Source organism: Schistocerca cancellata, chromosome 1 (genome assembly GCF_023864275.1).
Source record: "Schistocerca cancellata isolate TAMUIC-IGC-003103 chromosome 1, iqSchCanc2.1, whole genome shotgun sequence".
NCBI lineage: Eukaryota > Metazoa > Arthropoda > Insecta > Orthoptera > Acrididae > Schistocerca > Schistocerca cancellata.
In genome coordinates, this window is record NC_064626.1 from 1,043,124,504 (window position 1) to 1,043,144,930 (window position 20,427).

Below are 20,427 nucleotides of genomic sequence, written 5' to 3' on the forward strand. Positions count from 1 at the left end.
TTTTGTAGTCCTGTGTTCCTCAGTTGCGTGTAATATTACGGTATATTGATAATTTTTACTTATGGACCGTCTGACAACTGAATGAAACACAATTTTAGTGCCATACGCGTTTCGCCTTTATTTTCTGCAAGGCATCATCAGTGGCCTGGGATATGTACATATGTTAGCTATTTAATTTACATTTTCGTCACTGTGCCTATAGGTTATAAACAGTTCTGGTGGTTGGTATTTCCTATAAGTAGTAATGATTTGAACTGTACTTACAGGTTGCGTGGACAATTGCTTACATATTACGCTCCTGTTGCATTTTTGGTGTTGTTATTCTTTTTATGAATGCCAATTTGCGGTTTTTTTCCCACATTCCACAGGACTATGAACTGGACGCTTGTTTCAATGCAATGTTTTGGTTTCTGTTGCCGACTGTCAAATGTTTTTGCCAAAGATCGAATGTTATTGCCAAACTTTCGAGCGCAATTATTGAAGTATCTGTGATCTGTTCGTGTATTCATTTGTGTGTGCGTTTCTGTGTGTGTGTATGTGTGTGTGTGTGTGTTTTGGTGTGATATAATTTTTTTGTGCTGTGTGTGTGTGGGTGTGTTATGGTGTATTTTTTTACATTCGATCTTTGGCAAAAACATTTGATAGTCGGCAACAGAAACCAAAACATTGCATTGAAGCAAGCGTCCAGTTCAGAGTCCTGTGGAACGTGGGAAAAAAACGCAAATTGGCATTCATAAGAAGAAGAACAACACCAAAAATGCAACAGGAGCGTAATATGTAAGAAATTGTCCACGCAACCTGTAAGTACAGTTCAACTCATTACTACTTAATAGGAAATACCAACCACCAGAACTGTTTATAACCTATAGGCACAGTGACGAAAATGTAAATTAAATAGCTAACATATGTACATATCCCAGGCCACTGATGATGCCTTGCAGAACATAAAGGCGAAACGCGTATGGCACTAAAATTGTGTTTTATTCAGTTGCTGTCAGACGGTTCATAAGTAAAAATTAGGAATATACCATAACAGAGAATTTGTTTTGATTGTATTGACATAACTGCAGTGGGGAGAAGTCAGATTATGTGGCGTGCGAGTGATCGACCCCACTGAACTCAAGAAGGTATCTTGGGCCTCGAAGAGCTGGCGTCATCACTGGTTTTTCTTCGACTCAGCGCACACTGCACGTGTGGAGCGCCCGCGGCGACACCTGCGGACCACAAAGAGGCAGAGGAAGACTGGCGCCAGTGCGCAGACGGCGACGAAGGCCGCGACGTCGAGCAGCAGCAGCTGCCACCAGCTGAGGTCCAGCGCCGCGCTGCGCATGTGCGGTGCGCCACCGTGCCTCAGCACGTACTCCGTCCAGTAGACAGCGCGCTCCAGTGGCGGCTGTGGCTGGTCGCGGAACAACAGCGACAGTTCCGCTGCCCGCTGGCGGTACCTGCAACGTCACGCCAGCCGCACGGCACAACTAGACACTCTGGCCTTTGCGCCCACAACGGTAACACACACTAAAATGAGAGGACGTACCACGAAGGAATTATCAGAATGGGACAGAATTGGTAGGTGTCATTTACGACTACAGACAAACAAGTGATTACAGTTTCAGAAAAAAAATTGCATGATTTAATCCAGGGCAAGTGCTTGGGAAAGTGTTTCACAAATTGAGCACTCCGAGAACGCGTTAATCCACCTCTGGCCATTATGCAAGCAGTTATTCGGCTTGTCATTGATTGACTCAGTTGTTGGATGTCCTCCTAAGGCATATCGTGCCAAATTGTATCCAACTGAGGCGTTAGAACGTCAAATCTTCCAGCTGATTTTTTTTTCCTTTACTGTAATTCAATTCCCCATCGGGGCAGGCTGGCAGCAGCATATGCGCTGCTCTTCAGCCAAAAGACATAGAACAAATAATAGAAGACATTTAAAAATATACAAAGGAGAAAATATGGTGAACATAGATATTAAAAAAAAGGGGGAACATCATGGAAGGCAATAGAGAAAAAGAGGGGCGACTGTAAAATAGAGATAAAAACTGTAAAAAAGTAGTGCACACAAAAAAACCACACACTGGGACAATTAAAAGAACACAAGGCACAGTATGACCGGAGCATAAAAGTATCGACGGACAGCGTAGCACATAACAAACACTGACAGTGAACCTCAAGGCAGCACACAATTAAAATCACACCTCTTGACGCACAGGAGAAACAGCACTAAACACAACACTGATGTGGCACACGGACGATGGTCAAAACGGAGGATCTGCCAGACGCAAGGAGATGAGGGAGACCGGAAGAAGGGAGGGAGGGAAGGGAAGAGAGGGGGGGGAGATGGGTGGGGGGGGGCGCACTGAAGAGGGCCAGGTAGGGAGGGATGTGGGAAGGAAAGAGGCAAGGATGAGGTGCAGGGTCTCAGGGGGGGGGGAAGGAGGAAGATCCGCCTAGGGAGAAGGAGGGGAGAGGAAAAAGGAGGCCCTGGGGAGGGGGGGGACAAGGCCAGGTTATAGTTGGAAGGAAGGGTAGATGTCACAGCAAAGTTCATCATCCGGGAGGGAGAGGCGCTGGAAATTGTCCTGATGAAGGAGATGGAGGGTGTGGAGGTGGAGAGAGGGAGGGATACAGCAATAGAGGTGCAGCAACAGGCAGGGGGTGGAGAGGAAGGAGGAAACCAGAGGGTGGGTGGGTTCAAGCCTGCAGACAACGTAAAGGATGCGGAGATGTTGTAGGAACAGGAGGAGGTGGGGGAAGGGGATGGGTGCATACAGGAGCCGTGTGGGGGAAGGAAGGCGGATGCGGAAGGCAAGGTGGAGCGCATGCTGTTCGAGGATTTGGAGGGCCTTGTAAAAGCGGATGGGCCTTCGAACTGATTAGAGGGCCCTACTCATAACATTCCAAATGTTCTCATTTGAGGGGAGAGATCTGATGACCTTGCTGGTCAGAGTAGGGTTTGACACGAATGAACACAAGCAGCAGAAAGTCGCTGTGTGCGTGCTGGAATTATCCCTTTGAGACGATGTGATTCCGTTTGAAGCTACCTTGGATTGTCTCATTTCGTAGCAGATGCACAGTAGCTACATCTGCAGCTACCTTTCACGTCTCCAGTAGGTGCTGCCCTCTAGGAGTTGCAGCTTGAACTACTTCCTATGTTTCAAATCTTAGCAGTTAGATGAACAAACATAGGAGCCATTTTTGTCTGTAGTGCACGACTGTCTGTGTTTTCAAATTGTGATTGAATTTGTCTCTGCGTATTGCGATAGAAATTAAATTTATGTACTTATTTTCAAGATTGTTGTGGTGGATCCTTTTGAAAGCACTGCGGCTCTAAAAGCAACATGACTAGCTGCGGCCAGTTGTATTTCCAGTTTCACACGTTGTACTCTCGCAGAATAAATGCAGCCGAAATTCAGGCGTGCCTTTTGCAAGGGTTTACTTCTGATGCCGACTCAGAGATTGAAAACAGCAGTGAAAGTGGTGATGATTAACACAAAATAAACAGTTGCTCAATGACCAAATAAATATTGGAAAGCAGACTCTAATAAAATAATTTATGAAACTACAAGAAAAAGAAAAGAGTCTTTTCCATCCTTCACCCTCTCCCACTCTGCCACCCAATCCCTCTCCCTTCCAGTTTCATTTCACTTCGAGCTCCTCACCTTCTCCTCCAACTCACACTTCATCACACTACGCAACACTTATGTCCACTCATCATGGCTTCTCCCACACCCACCAAAAAGAAATCACCACTAAACTTCACCACTCTTACACAGTACATAAATACACAGCAACATAATTAAACAGAATTACACTCATACAATAAACTAAAAAAATGAGTAAAGGTCACAGACAAACTACTGGCAATTTTATGTTGGCAACACTACAAAACGCGAACCACAATACATACTTAGAAGAATAAAAACAAACAGAAAACAGTCGTGTGCGGAAAAGTGTGTTGTGTAAAACATAAAAAATACTCAGTTCTACAGAGCATCTAAAAATTGGACTACGACTATCAGTGTATAAAGAGGAAAAACATCAACGATGTGCTAGCAGACGGCATTTCACAATGTCGGCGAGAAATCAAGCGGAAATCACGTAAGTAAAAATCAACATATTGCTAAAGAACTGTTTTTGAATCTTAAGGCAAATCAGAGAGTAAATAACTCAATTACAGACCACTGGTGATGCTTTAAGTGAGACGCGTCTCGAGAAAACAAAAAACATGCACTTCTTTGTGGCTGCAACGACAGAACGAAAATACCCTCAACAATTGTAAAGCATCAACGGACAACATGGCCACACAAATTAAGAATTGGAGATGATATGTTAGCTGAAGACAGTGATCTCGATTTGGCGATAGTACGCAGTGACTAATAGTTTTCCAAGCTAATCAGAAATTCCTGGACGTCAAAGCGTATCATTAGCAAAAAAAAAAAAAAAAAAAAAGTAGATCATGAATACGACACTTCGTAATGATGTGTAACGTGGCAGGTTAATAAAAGGTGTCTATACAGGATATTACATTACACTACATTACATTACATGACACTTAATATTTTTAATTTTTCTTGTGGGTTTGGGGAAATTACCCACTTACTACATCCAAAAATTCATCTAATGAGTAGAAAGAGTTGCCATTAAGAAATTCTTTTAATTTCCTTTTAAATGCTATATGACTATCTGTCAGACTTTTGATGCTATTAGGTAAGTGACCAAAGACTTTTGTGGCAGCATGATTTACCCCCTTCTGAGCCAAAGTTAGATTTAACCTTGAGTAGTGAAGATCATCCTTTCTCCTGGTGTTGTAGCCATGTACACTGCTATCACTTTTGAATTCGTTCGGATTGTTAATAACAAAATTGCATAAGTGAATATATATATTGTGAAGCTACAGTGAAGATCTCTAGCTCTTTAAATAAGTGTCTGCATGATGATCTTGGATGAGCTCCAGCAATTATTCTGATTACACGCTTTTGTGCAATGAACACTCTTTTACTCAATGATGAGTTACCCCAGAATTTGATGCCATACGAAAGCAGAGACTGAAAATAGGCGTGGTAAGCTAATTTACTCAGATGTGTATCGCCAACATTTTCAATGACCCTAACAGAATAAGTAGCTGAACTCAAACGTTTAAGCAGATCCTCAGTGTGTTTTTTCCAGTTCAATCCTTCATCAATGCATACATCTAGAAATTTTGAATATTCTACCTTAGCTACCGCTTTCTGATCGAAGTAAATTTTTATTAATAGTGTCATTCCATTTACTGTGTGGAACTGTATATACTGTGTTTTGTCAAAGTTTAATGAGAGCCCATTTGCAGAGAACCACTTAATAATTTTTTGAAAAACATCGTTTACAATTTCACCAGTTAATTCTTGTCTGTTGGGTGTGATACATGTATCATCGGCAAAAAGTACCAACTTTGCATTTTCGTGAATATAGAATGGCAACTCATTAATAAATATTAAGAACAACAGAGGACCCAAGACCGAACCTTGCGGCCCCCCCTTCTTGATTGTTCTCCAGTTTGAGAAATCACCAGTTTTTTGCATATTATGTGAACTGCTTACTTCAACTTTCTGCGCCCTTCCAGTTAGGTATGATTTAAACCATTTGAGCACTGTCCCATTCATATCACAGTACTTGAGCTTATCTAGAAGTATTCCATGATTTACACAATCAAAAGCCTTTGATAGATCATAAAAAATCCCAACAGGTGACTTCCAGTTACTCAGAGCATTTAATATTTCATTAGTTAAATGTATATATAGCATTTTCCGTTGAAAAACCCTTCTGAAAACCAAACTGACATTTTGTTAAAACTTTATTTTTACAAAGGTGTTTAGCTACTCTACAATACATTACATTTTCAAGAATTTTGGATAAGGCAGTCAGAAGAGAGATTGGACGGTAGTTGTTGACATCAGACGTATCCCCTTTTTTATGCAGTGGTTTAACAATGGCATACTTCAGTCTATCTGGGAAAATACCCTGCTTCAGAGAGCTATTACATATGTGGCTAAGAATCCCACTTATATCTTGGGAACAAGCTCTTACTATCCTGCTGGAAATGCCATGAATTCCATGTGAGCTTTTATTCTTGAGAGAGTTTATTATCTTCCTAATTTCAGAAGGAGAGGTGGGTGGAATTTCAGTTGTATCAAATGGTGCGGGTAAGGCCTCTTCCATTAACTGCCTTGCTTCTTCTAATGAACATTTAGATCCTATTTTCTCTACAACATTTAAAAAATGATTATTCAAGTGTGTTCTCTGTGAAGTAGCCCTATGCCTATCCGCAGAAAGAAACTACATTTTATTTTACCACCAAAAGTTACGGATTTCATACACAGCAGCTGCATTTTAAACCTCCTCATATGTGTTCAGTTAATGTATGTGACACTTGTTTTTCACATTGTTCTGTCTCGATGTATTTCTAATAATCTAATTAAAAAAAGAAAATTCAAAAATCTAATGTTTAGTATGTCTGGTCTGAAAGGGTTGTCTTGGTGAAATGCAAGTCGAGGAGGCTTGCCATAAAGGCCAAGAAAACGGAGTGTAGAATATCGTTGATGTACTGCTGTGCTGTAAGGATGTTGCGGGTGACTTGTAAAGGGGTCCTGCTATGAAGAATTGTCACCCCGTATCACCACTGCGGGTTGTCAGGGCTTAAGGGAGCCGACAGTCACGTTGGTATCCCACCTCTATCTGGGGTGTCTGCAGACACCTCTTCGCTGGTCACCAGGGCGCAGTTCCAAGTCCGGCCTGACTGACAGAGCGGTTCTAGGCGCTACAGTCTGGAGCCGTGCGACCGCTACAGTAGCAGGTTCGAATCCTGCCTCGGGCATGGATGTGTTTGCTGTCCTTAGGTTAGTTAGGTTTAAGTAGTTCTAAGTTCTAGGAGACTGATGACCACAGCAGTTAAGTCCCATAGTGCTCAGAGCTATTTGAATCATTTTCAGTTCGAAGCGGAACTCGTAACTGAAGACAGTTCCACTCCAGTCAGTTAGATTCCAGAGGGCCAGAGGTCGGCCAACGGGTAATTGACTTGAAGCTGTTCCTCTTGAATATATTATCCATTTTTCCGGAAATTGCAATCATTTGTTTCTCTGTACATTTACGAAGCATCTACTTATTTCCGCACCATTCGGATAATTCCTCCGCGATGTGTCGTTTCTTTTGTCATAGAGTGTACACTGTATGATCAAAGGTATTCGGACACCAATTAGCGGACATTAATATGGAGGTCATCCTTCCTCTGCATTTATGATCATTTGACATCTGCTGGGGACACTTTCAGTGAGGTAGCTGAATCTCTGTGGAGGAATGGCAACCATTCTTCCTCAACAGCCGAAACTAGAGAAGGCAGTGATTTTGAACAACGGAGTCTGGAACGAAGTCGATGTTCCAACTCATCCCAAATGCGTTCTGTTACGGTGCTCGCTTATTTCCAAGTCCGTATCGATCTTAGTGCTGAGTTTTCACGCAGACGGCGCTTTGGCGTTAGGCGGTTGTTTACGTGTGTGATCGCTGGCCAGAGCTTAGCTGGAGGCGTGTGAGGAGAAAAGAGGTGGCTCCCTTGGCGTGGAGACAGTTCGGCTCGGCTGGGGTTGTTTGCGTCTGGACGCCGAGTGGGGCCCGATGGGAAGACCGGACAGTGATTTTAAGGTTAATAATGAGGACAGCGGCGTGGTGTGGCGTTTAACTTGATTCGTAAGGGGAGCAAAATCTCACCTGTTGTAGTTTGTCGAGCCTGAGTTTGAAATAACTTCTGTGTGCGGCGGGATGCCATTTCGTCCTCCTGTCTCTCCGTCGCTGGGACTGCTATCCTCGTTTACCGTCCCATGGATGTATATCCATGGGGTACGCTGCTCTCCGTACTCTACTAGACGCTGGTGATAGAAGTGCGTCGTTCAGCGGCACGTTAGTCTGGGTGCTTTATGTTTGATCTTCAAGTGCATAGTCTTCGAGTGGCACTCCTTAGAGTTTGCCTTGCGCAGTTAGATTGGAGTTTATTTTGTCTTGTGGTGCTTCCGCTTTCCATTAGCGAAGGTTAAGCTTGATTCGGCACTCTGTACGACGCTTGGCCCCTCAGCAGGCGGGTCGGAGCCACCTTCGGGACTAAACGGAAGCTTTTGGACTGAGAGGTCTTGTGTTTTGCATATTGTTCATAATTTTTTTATATATATTAAGTTGGCTGAGGTTTCTTATGGATTTCCCGGCATTTGGTCTGTTGTCCGGCCCGGGCTAGGTCTCGTTATTTTAAAAGTCGGTCCTTGTTTTGGCTTAGTACGATTTTGGTTTACTGCCCGGTGGTTCTGGTAGTACGCCGGGTCGCTGTGGTTGTGTTGCATTTTGTATGGGGCTGTGTGCTCGGAGCCGTGAACTGCTTCACTGGGGAGTACTGATCGGGCCATTCTTGGTCGTCTGCTGTATGAAATGATTTTATTATTATTTTAAAGTAACATTAGCTGTTAAATGATTTAATTCTTGTTGCGTTAATTGCAAATTGGGTACTGAGAAATTTAGTAGTGTAATTACGGAAGATTTAATAGTGGCACATGCCCCTTTACTTGTTTCGTAATCTGTTAATTACCGAAAGACCTTAGGCTCATAGTCATATGATGTGATTTTCTTAAATTATTGTATTTTTATGTCAGGTTATTGCTTTTTTTTAATTTGCTCATCACTGGTGTACTGTTCCAAGTATTAAAATGTTTCAGGTAGCTATTACTTGGGTGGAACGCGCGGAACCGCAACGGAGAGAGTAGTTGCGTGCCTTACGTGTCCGTTGTTGGCGCGGGCTGGTGTCTGTTGTTTGTTTTGGTGCACCTGAGTTAAGTATTGTGTAGCCTCCTCCCTTGCGGCCCGTCGTGTTCTTCTCATAAACATTTCCTTCAAGGCATTTTAGTTAATTTTATGCTAGTATTATTTTAATTTCTTACATTGGTAAAATTGTGCGGCCTTCATTATGCACACTGTTTGTCATAGCGGAGTTGATGTGCCATTGTAATTTCTTAAACTCCATTGTGTGTGCCCTTCGTGATACATATTGTTTGTCATAATAGATTTGAGTATGGCAATTATAACGTCTCATATATCATGATGTGCGTGTGTAATGGTGCAATAAATGGATGATTGTTATTTCTGTTTTTGGCGCCCTTCGTGCCTCCTTTCTTGTCCCTATTGGTACGCTATGCTTGTACTTGTGTTGGTAAGCCACAACACGCTCCATTGTGTTCAGGTTGGGACTCTGGGCAGGCCATGAACGTTACTGTCCACAAGCCAACCCTCACAGATGCTGCTTTATGACAGGGTACATTGTCATGATGATACAAACACTCCAGATTGCTCCTCTATTGTACGCAGTACATAATGCTGTAAAAAGTGTTCATATCCTTCCACATTTATTGTTATCTTAACCTCAATGAGAGGACCTCACCCGAACTACGAAAAACGCTCTCATATCGTAACGACACCTTCTCTTTACTTCACTATTGGCACTACACATGATGGCAGATAGCACTCTCCAGGCATTCGCCAAACCCAAACCCTTAGACAACTTAAATTGGAAAGAACACATAGTACATGTTATGGGGAAGGCGAAGCAAAGACTACTAAAGAGACTGCTTAAACTATCCTTCACCGTCCTCCCGTCCGCCCCCGGTAGCTGAGTGGTCAGTGCGGCAGAATGTCAATCCTAAGGGCCCGGGTTCGATTCCCAGCTGGGTCGGAGATTTTCTCCGCTCAGGAACTGGGTGTTGTGTTGCCCTAATCATCATCACTTCATCCCCATCGACGCGTAAGTCGCCGAAGAGGCGTCAGATCGAAAGACTTGCACCCGGCGAACGGTCTACCCGACGTGAGGCCCTAGTCACATGACATTTACATTTACCGTCCTCCTTTGCAGTACTGCTGCGCGATGTGGGACCCTTACCGAGTATGGTTAACGGAGTACATCGAGAAAGTTCAAAGAAGGCAGCACGTTTTGTGTTATCAAGAAATAGGAGAGTGATTGTCTTCGACATGATACAGGATTTGGGGTGGACATCATTAAAACAAAGGCGTTTCTCGTTGCGGCGGGACCTTCTCACGAAGTTTCAATCCCCACTTCCTCCTCTGAATGCAAAACTATTTTATTGACGCCGATCTACATAGGGAGAACGATCATCATAATAAAATAAGGGAAATCAGATCTCGCACGGAAAGATATAGGTGGTCTTTTTTCTGTGAGCTGTTCGAAAGTAGAGTAATAGAAAATTATTCTAAAGATAGCTCGATGAACCCTCTGGCAGACATTTAAGTGTGATTTGCACAGTATCATGTAGATGTACGTTGACATTGCCACAAGTATAGTGTGATTTATCATTGCAAATCACTCGTTTTCAATCATTCATTGTCCCATTGTCCAAGGGTACAGTACTCTTATGTGTTGGTATACAATATCGCTGACGCCAACAATGAGCGGTGATATTCGCAGTGATGAAAGGATTGCAAATTAGCTGTGGTGGAAGTAAGAGGAGGAAATGTAAGATAGCTGTGACGTAGCAAGGTGGTTCACGTTTATGGCACATGGTATTGTGAAACAAATTGTAATGTTAAGTCGATTTCAAGAGACTTTATATAAATAAATCGTGTTCAATGTTTGTGTTATTTTAGGGCAGGCGTAGATCCTGATTCATCATAATTAAGATTATTGTTCAATAAAGCTAAGCAATATTATATAAATATTGAACTTAATTGATGAAAGGAGAAAATATAAAAATGCAGTAAATGAAGCAGGCAAAAAGGAATACAAACGTCTCAAAAATGAGATCGACAGGAAGTGCAAAATGGCTAAGCAGGGATGGCTAGAGGACAAATGTAAGGATGTAGAGGCTTATCTCACTAGGGGTAAGATAGATACTGCATACAGGAAAATTAAAGAGACCTTTGGGGATAAGAGAACCACTTGTATGAACATCAAGAGCTCAGATGGAAACCCAATTCTAAGCAAAGAAGGGAAAGCAGAAAGGTGGAAGGAGTATATAGAGAGTCTATACAAGGGCGATGTACTTGAGGACAATATTATGGAAATGGAAAAGGATGTAGATGAAGATGAAATGGGAGATACGATACTGCGTGAAGAGTTTGACAGAGCACTGAAAGACCTGAGTCGAAACAAGGCCCCCGGAGTAGACAACATTCCATTGGAACTACTGACGACCTTGGGAGAGCCAGTCCTGACAAAACTCTACCATCTGGTGAGCAAGATGTATGAAACAGGCGAAATACCCTCAGACTTCAAGAAGAATATAATAATTCCAATCCCAAAGAAAGCAGGTGTTGACAGATGTGAAAATTACCGAACAATCAGTTTAATAAGCCACAGCTGTAAAATACTAACACGAATTCTTTACAGACGAATGTAAAAACTAGTAGAAGCCGACCTCGGGGAAGATCAGTTTGGATTCCGTAGAAATACTGGAACACGTGAGGCAATACTGACCTTACGACTTATCTTAGAAGAAAGATTAAGGAAAGGCAAACCTACGTTTCTAGCATTCGTAGACTTAGAGAAAGCTTTTGACAATGTTGACTGAAATACTCTCTTTCAAATTCTAAAGGTGGCAGGGGTAAAATATAGGGAGCGTAAGGCTATTTACAATTTGTACAGAAAGCAGATGGCAGTTATAAGAGTCGAGGGACATGAAAGGGAAGCAGTGGTCGGGAAGGGAGTGAGACAGGGTTGTAGCCTCTCCTCGATGTTATTCAATCTGTATATTGAGCAAGCAGTAAAGGAAACAAAAGAAAAATTCGGAGTAGGTATTAAAATCCATGGAGAAGAAATAAAAACTTTGAGGTTCGCCGATGACATTGTAATTCTGTCAGAGACAGCAAAGGACTTGGAAGAGCAGTTGAACGGAATGGATGGTGTATTGAAGGGAGGATATAAGATGAACATCAACAAAAGCAAAACGAGGATAATGGAATGTAGTCGAATTAAGTCGGGTGATGTTGAGGGTATTAGATTAGGAAATGAGACACTTAAAGTAGTAAAGGAGTTTTGCTATTTGGGGAGCAAAATAACTGATGATGGTCGAAGTAGAGAGGATATAAAATGTAGACTGACAATGGCAAGGAAAGCGTTTCTGAAGAACAGAAATTTGTTAACATCGAGTATTGATTTAAGTGTCAGGAAGTCGTTTCTGAAAGTATTTGTATGGAGTGTAGCCATGTATGGAAGTGAAACATGGACGGTAAATAGTTTGGACAAGAAGAGAATAGAAGCTTTCGAAATGTGGTGCTACAGAAGAATGCTGAAGATTAGATGGGGGGATCACATAACTAATGAGGAAGTATTGAATAGGATTGGGGAGAAGAGAAGTTTGTGGCACAACTTGACCAGAAGAAGGGATCGGTTGGTAGGACATGTTCTGAGGCAGTATTGGAGGGCAGCGTGGAGGGTAAAAATCGTAGGGGGAGACCAAGAGATGAATATACTAAGCAGATTCAGAAGGATGTAGGTTGCAGTAGGTACTGGGAGATGAAGAAGCTTGCACAGGATAGAGTAGCATGGAGAGCTGCATCAAACCAGTCTCAGGACTGAAGACCACAACAACAACAACAAAGCTAAGCATCACTGTTGGCATAAATAGTATCAAATCATCTTAGATAGAACATTATTGATGCGGTTGGGCAGTAGAAGGCTATTCATGGCGACGCATGTGTCGTACTATGATTTTATCGCAATCATCGGATACGTTGGAGAAGACAACATAGCAACATTGTGTGTGCATCGGTTATTTGCGACAGCAGCAGTTCATATCGAACTGGATTCAACATTGTTCAGGAGTGATCAGGAAAGAAACTGTGAGCATTATTAACAAATTTAAATTATGCATAGGCATCAATTATAATGAACAGTGATTATTGTGAACATTATTACGATGGCCGACACAGAGCAAAACGAGTAGAAAAGAGTTTTGAACTTTATCATTTCGCGAGCTGTGATTCAGACGCGAAAATGCATAGTTCTGCACCAGCAGGGTTACAAAATGGGAATGGGAATTGATTTACTGTTGCAGATGTTGCAAAAACGTGAAAAACTCGACCAGCAAATGAAAAAACTTAATCAGGAAAATGAAAAAACTAGTAAAAGAATCGAAGAAATGACTCAAGAGATGAGGGACAATTGTGTGACGAAACTGATAATGTGTGAGTAGAGCTTACTAATACACTTAGTCGGAAGAATGATGAATTCCGAAGAGAAGGTAACAAGAAGCGTAATGGACTCAAAACTGAAATTCAAGACACTTAAATGCAGATTTCCGAATGATACAAATGAAGTACCGTGACAAATGCCGAAAAAGTTAAAACACCGGACATTATTAGTGACAATGTAAGTATCTCATGCACTGATTGTGCTGAAATGAAAATATTACACGAAGCAGGTGGTGTTGAAGTTATTTACGAGGACGACCGCGGTGGTCGAGCGGTTCTAGGCGCTTCAGTGCGGAACCGCGCGACTGCTACGGTCGCAGGTTCGAATCCTGCCTAAGGCATGGATGTGTGTGATGTCCTTAGGTTAGTTAGGTTTAAGTAGTTCTAAGTTCTAGGGGACTGATGACCTCAGATGTTAAGTCCCATAGTGTTCCGAACCATTTTTTTTATTTCCGAGTCGTCAAAAGTGGACCAACTTCCAAAGAAATGTACTGAAAATCCGTGAAAACTGTGGCATTCGGGAGGCTTATTTGGCAAATTGTGTAAAGATACGATAGTGTGTGACAGACTGTTGACAGTTGCGACTGAAATGGTGGAAGAGGTTCGTGTACGAATACCGCAAAAAGTTTAAACACTTACTACATACGTCTGATGTCTGTTCCGTCGAAGATGTCCGCAATTGGGAATTGAAATAATACAATAGCGAAAGTTGTAAAATTGTGTCAGATCAGGATTCGAAACCAGATTTCCCACGTTACGCGAGCGGTCACTTTAATTGTTTCGGCAATCCAAGCATGCTTTCCATCCGATCCAAATCCTCAACTTACCGCACACTCAGTTGCTCGCAGCATTTCCTGGTTTCCCGCAAGAAATTTGGATCCTACTGTGCATCCACACTGAGGGTATCTTAGCAGTCAAGCCTACGGGTCTACTATATCTGTTCTGTCGAACATGTCTAACAGAACAGACACCACAGTATTTTGATACATGAGCTGTAAATATCGATGTCTTGAGGGAGGTATCAACTTCAGTCGCAACTGCGCTTCGAAATAAATCAATGGCGTAAGTTGAAAATTGGTGCCGGAATGGGACTCGAACCTGGATTTCTAGCTTTATGCGTGTGATTGCCTCAACTGCTTTGGCTATCCGAGAACGCTTTCCGTGCGACCCAAATTCTCAGTTTAAAAGTAGCACATTACCTCATTTGCTCACAGTAATCCCTGTACTCTCGCAACAGGTTATCATCCTATTGCGTATCCGCACAGACGATATCATTCAAGCTTACAGATAAGTCATAAATGTGTGGTGTCTGTTCTGTCGGCGATTTGTTTTCATGTCGGTTCGGATACTACGCATCGACAATTCAGCCATTGTGCAATTTTTGTGCACCGCAATTTGCAAGACAATACAATGACTTCAGTGTTAGACAGTATAGTGCTTCGCAATCGACTCTTCAGCAACCCACATTCGTCAAACATCAAAGTGACACTTATCAGTGCAGTGCTTCAACAGCAGAGAATATTGTCGAGCAATGGTATACTACAAACGATGTATTTGGTGACTTCATTGCCACTCCCACTCCGCACGAAAATCTGGCACATACTGAGCCACAACTGTCCGACTGGTCAGATTCGTAATTGTTCGTTTAGACTGACGTTTCTTCCATGCCGCGTGCAAAATCGTTCGATCCGGTGCTAGTGCAGCCGGCTGAACAGTCTTCAGAAAGTCGTATTGGGCTCCCAACTGTGCTTCGAACAGATATGCAACATTCGTCTGTCGTACCCCTAAGGATGTCGTGCTGGTAGCTGGCACGACTACCCATTGATGTCGCCTCCACAAGCTTTAGCACACATCCTAGATAGACACTTTTTGACCTGGACCAACCCACTGTCTGGTTCGCTATAGTCAAAAGCATCCTCGCCACATATGACGTCACTAGTGACGATGCTAAACTTGTTACGCTGCTCAATCTCTCAGGAGAGCACGCTTTGCAGTAGGTGACATTATCCTTGCACGTCCGGCAGATAACAAGTACACTTCAGCAAAATCGTCTCTTCTGCAATCCCTCTTGCGGATGCCGGAAGAACAACTATAGCAAGTGATTTGTAACGAACATCTGGGGAACGGACACCCTTGCAGATAGAACTCAATACGTTCCTGTTAAGGGAAATCGAAAGATGAAAGGTAATTTCCGGAATACCCCAAGGAGTGTGATAGGACTTTTAATGTTTACAATGTATATAAATGATTAGTAGGAAGCAACAGAAGTTCTTTAAGAATGTTTGCAGACGATGTGATTATAAGAAAGTAGCAATGCAACGGTATAGATTTGCAGAAATACCAGCAGGGGACTGATGAATGGTGCAGGCTCTGGCAATTGACCAGCAATGTAAATAAATGTAACATACTGCGCATGGATAGGAAAAGAAATCCACTACTGTACAATTACACCATTGATGACGAATTGCTGGACATAGAATATACAGTAACAGTTAACTGGGTGGTAACGTGCTTGCCTCCCATGAAACGGGCCCGGTTTCGATTCCCGGTCGGTTGGAGATTTTTCCGTCTCGGAGACTGGCTGTTGTATTGTCCTCATCATCATTTCATTCTCATCGCAAGTCGCCAAATGTAGCGTCGACTGAAATATAACTTCCACTAGGCGGCCGAAATTCCCCTCATGGGATCTCCCGGTCAACGATGCCATACGCTCATTTCCATTTTTTATCTAGGAGTAACTGTCCAGAGTAACCTTATGTGAAATGACTATGTAAAACAAATAGTAGGAGAAACAGATGCCAGACTGAGATTCACAGGAAGAATGGTAAGGAAGTGTAACGCTCCATGAATGAAGTGGCTTACAAGACGCTTGTTCTCCGATTCTTGATTATTGTTCATCAATCTGGGTTCATCAATCTGGGACACAATGAAGAGCGCTGTGTTTCATCATGAGATCGTTTAGTCGACATGAGAACGTTAGGGAGATGCTCAACGAACTCCCGTACTAGACATTACAAGAGAGGCATTGTGCATCACAGAGAGACTTACTATCAAAATTTCGAGAGAGCACTTTCCGGGAAGAATTGGACGACAGATTACTTCCTCCCACATAAATTTTGCGAAATTACCACGAGGAGCAAATTCGAGAAATTAAAGCTAATACAGAGGCATACCAACAATCATTCTTCCCACATACACCAGTGGAACAGGGAACGAGGGATCAGTTTCACACCGTTAGCTGGCTTGCGAAGAACGATGTAGATGTACATGAACAGGACTCCGTCTCAGCTCTGACGTAGGTTACGCAGACTAGTTATCAACTGATGCCATACCATATGTTATGGACTTTATGGATCTTCAAACTCCCATAAACGCAAATCGTTGGATAACTGGTCCAGATCAGCAGACAGGATCTTCGTCATACTCTAACACTGAAATTGCATCAGTACCATCGATAATAACATCACAGCACCAGCTTCAGCGTCCCTGCCACTACACTGCTGCCAAGCCCAGACACAACAATCACCTACACTCTCCCAAGAGAACTTTGTGACACTATCTCAACCTGGTCTTGGCAGAACAATGGCAGTCTCTGCGGAAGCACCTCTGTCAACACAACACATTAACCTCGCTGACTGTTGACTGCAGTCTTTCGAACTGTGAATGCACTTTAGTTGGTTCTATGGCTGTCTCTTGTATCGCGGTTATTTGTGTAATAAAAAGAGTGCTATTCATATCGGAACGTGTTATCTGTCACCCTGGTCCTATCCTGGCACAGGACTGTAGAGTCCTGTGTGATCCATGACGACCACATACTGATTTATTTTCATGCAGAGTCAGATACTACACGTCGACAATATGCCATTGTGCAACCAGTGTGTGGTGCAGTTCACGAGACAAGACAATGATTTCAATGTTAGAGTGTATGGTGCTTTGTAATCTACTCTTCTGCAACCGACATTCATCAAATGCAGTGATCCAACAGTGGACAATAAACCTAACAATGATGTACTACTAACGATTTACTTTGAGGCTTTGTTGCCTCTCCCACTTCCCATGAAAATCTGGGACATACTGAGCCACAGTAATCCGAACAGTTAGGTTCGCGATCGTATACTCTGCCCGACAATAATACCACTGCACACAGTTCGCAGCAACAGCCTCAGCATGCCCACCATCTCGCTGCAGCCGAATTCGGACACAACGGTCACCTACATTCGCCAATGACAACTTCGTCACACCGTCTCAAACCGGCCTCAACACGGCGATGGAAGTCTCTGAGGAAGTGCCTCTGGCAACACAACCCTTCACTCATCACCCCCCACCCAAGGTCAGTAATGCGACTCTCACTTGTGTGCTTCCCACTGAAACTCCATGCATGCCTATACACCCAATCTCTCCACAAGAGTCGTTTATACAGTGTACTATCAGGAATGGAGTGGTACATGAATTACCACCATGCCACGCCATCCAGTCCATCACAGACCACACAGGTTACCGCCAGACAAGCTCTGTGTCACTAAGGCTGCAGTCGATGAACTCCTAAAAGTTGGAGTTCTGAGACCTTTGAACAGCTCATGGGCTTCACCCACACCGAACATTCAGGATTTCTCCTATTGTCTTTTATGCACTTCTGTTTTCAGGGTCATTCACTGCAAGCAAGCGTTCCTGCAGATAGTGATGAGTGCAAAAGATATTTACAAGACAGCGGTTATCATGCCTTTCAGCTTCTTCGAGTTCCCGTTTACGCTATATGGCCTGAAAAACGCGATTTAAACCTGGCATCTTTTTATTGGTGGTATTTTGTTCAAGCTCCTAACCTGCTTTGCCCACCTAGACAACGTCCTCAGACAAGGGCACGCGTGAATTGCATCTTAAATGAGTTTTCGACACGCTTGCTGATAACGGTTTGTGATTAATGAAGAAAAATGGCAGTTTCGACGCACTGAGGTCATCTTTCTCTGTTATATCGTTAATGATGACGGCATTTGTCCTACACCACAACAAGTGGAATTCATCTTTCAGCTGCCGCTGCTGTAGTATCTCCAAAAATTATGTCTATTCCTAGGGATGATTAATTTCTATCGCCATTACCTTCTGCAGGTAGTCGCCATTTAGGCTCAACTCACAGAAGTTTTTGCGAACAAGAATAGCACTGGTAAAACGTAAGCTGGCTGGGCCCCCTTGCATGCAGCTCGCCTTTGACCAGCTTAAAGACTACCTTGCACAAGTCATAATTTTGACACACCCACTTCCTCACACTCATATCACTATTACATCTGATGCAAATGATTCCTCTATTGAGGCGGTTCTCCAACAGGCAGTGACAGGTTAAGCAATCACTTCAGTTTTCCTCATGTAAACTGAAAGCTTCACAGCGTAGGTGGTTTACCTATGACTGTGAGCTTCTAACGGTTAATGAAGTAGTTCGTCAGTTCAAAGTTGATATCGAAGGCAGACCATTAGTCATTTACATGGGCCATCAACCGCAGACGCAATCCGAAAGGCATATGCCTCAGGTGATTCAGCCACCTGAACTATACTGCACAGTTTACAATCGATGTGCACCACCTGAAGAGCGCAGACAATGTTGTGGTGGACGACCTCACAGATCAACGCCCTCTTGCGCGAATCGACCACAACGAATTTCAACAACTACAACACCTTCGCCACGATCCCACTACTTATCTCAGACTTACACATCGCCTGATACTGGGGGTGGGTAGACAGATTTTGGTATGATGTGTTACAAAACCGAACTCGCCCCTTTATATCTCACTGCTTTTGAAGATCATTTACGACGAGTTGCACAAATTGTCGCATTCCAGCATCAGCCCAATGACACACCTTCATCTACATCTACATTATGCTCCGCAAGCCACCTAATGGTGTGTGGCGGGGGGGGGGGGGGGGGGGGGAACTTCCGGTACCACTATCTGATCCTTCCAACACTGTTCCTGTGACTGCGAAGAATGATTGACAGTAAATCTCTGTATTGGCTCTAATTTCTCGAATTTTCTCCTCGTGGTCAATACGTGAAATGTATATGGGGAGAAGTAATATGTTGTCTGCGGGTGTACAGGATGGAATGTTCAGACTGTGATGCCTGCTATGTGGGACAGACTGGTAAAGGACTTGAGATGAGGTTTGGTGAGCATGTAGCTTTGTATAGCTGAGAGATCCAACCTCGCTGCCGATCAGGCTGAGAATGGACACACACTCCCCTCACAGAGGATGGGTGCCAGGTTATTGCATAAAGCTGAGAAGGGCAGATTCATGAACTTCCTGGAGGAGATGGAGATATTCTGTCATCTGAGGTCATCTGACATTCACCTGTTCAATGAGCAGGTATTTCAGGTCAGGGGATGTCACAACTCAGGAGGGAAGTAATATGGAAATTATTTTTTGTTCATTGTTATTTCATTCCCCCTGCCCCATGTCATATGTTGTCCGACTCCTCCTGAAAAGGGCTGTCCCGAAATTTCAATAGTAAATCTCTCCTGATGCACAACACCTCTCTTGTAACGTCTGTTGTAACGTTTGTTTAGCATCTCCGTAACGCTCTCTCGCCAGCTGAACGATCCCGTGACGAAACGCGCCGCTCTTCGCTGAATCTTCTCTATCTCCTCTATCAGTCCAATCTGATAGGGATCCAAGATAGTTGAACAATACGCAGGAATCGCATGAACAACCGCATTATAAGCCACTTCTTTCGTGGATGAGTTACATTTCCTGAAGATTCTTCCGATGAATCTGAATCTGGTGTCTGCTTTTCCCTTATCTGTTTTATATGGTTATTCCACTTAAGGTCGCTCTGGATAGTTACGCCTAGATATTTTACGGCAGACGCTGTCTCCAGCTGTTTGTCATCAATAGTGTAGCTGTACAGTAGTGGATTTCTTTTCCTATGTATGCACAATATGTGACCTTTACTTGTGTTCAGGGTCAACTACCACAGTCTGCACCATTCATCAATTCTCTGCAGGTCGTTCTGCAAATTATTACTAACTTCTGGCGTTGCTACTTTGGTATAAACAATTGCATCATCTGTGAATAGCCTTAAAAAGTATCCGACGCTTTCTACTCTGCGCTTTTTTCTAGTCGTTAGGTACCTTTCGTTGTTCAAGTGATCTACGATAAATTACTGCCAGAAGGGGAGCAAGTTCTTTCGCATAATCTTTATAGAATCTTATAGGTATCTCATCTGGCCCTGAAGCCTTT

The 20,427-nt window shown here is 43.1% G+C and overlaps 1 protein-coding gene across 1 annotated transcript in view; it reads right to left on the bottom strand.

The window, feature by feature from the left end:
• Positions 1-375: 375 nt before the first annotated feature.
• The window catches only part of LOC126162910 (UDP-glucosyltransferase 2-like), a 98,316-nt gene continuing 78,264 nt past the window's right edge, over positions 376-20,427 (bottom strand). Inside the window, exon 6 of the mRNA XM_049919725.1 lies at positions 376-1,445. Within this exon, the coding sequence (XP_049775682.1) occupies positions 1,157-1,445 (289 nt within the window). The 3' untranslated portion in view covers positions 376-1,156. The remainder of the gene's footprint in view (positions 1,446-20,427) is intronic.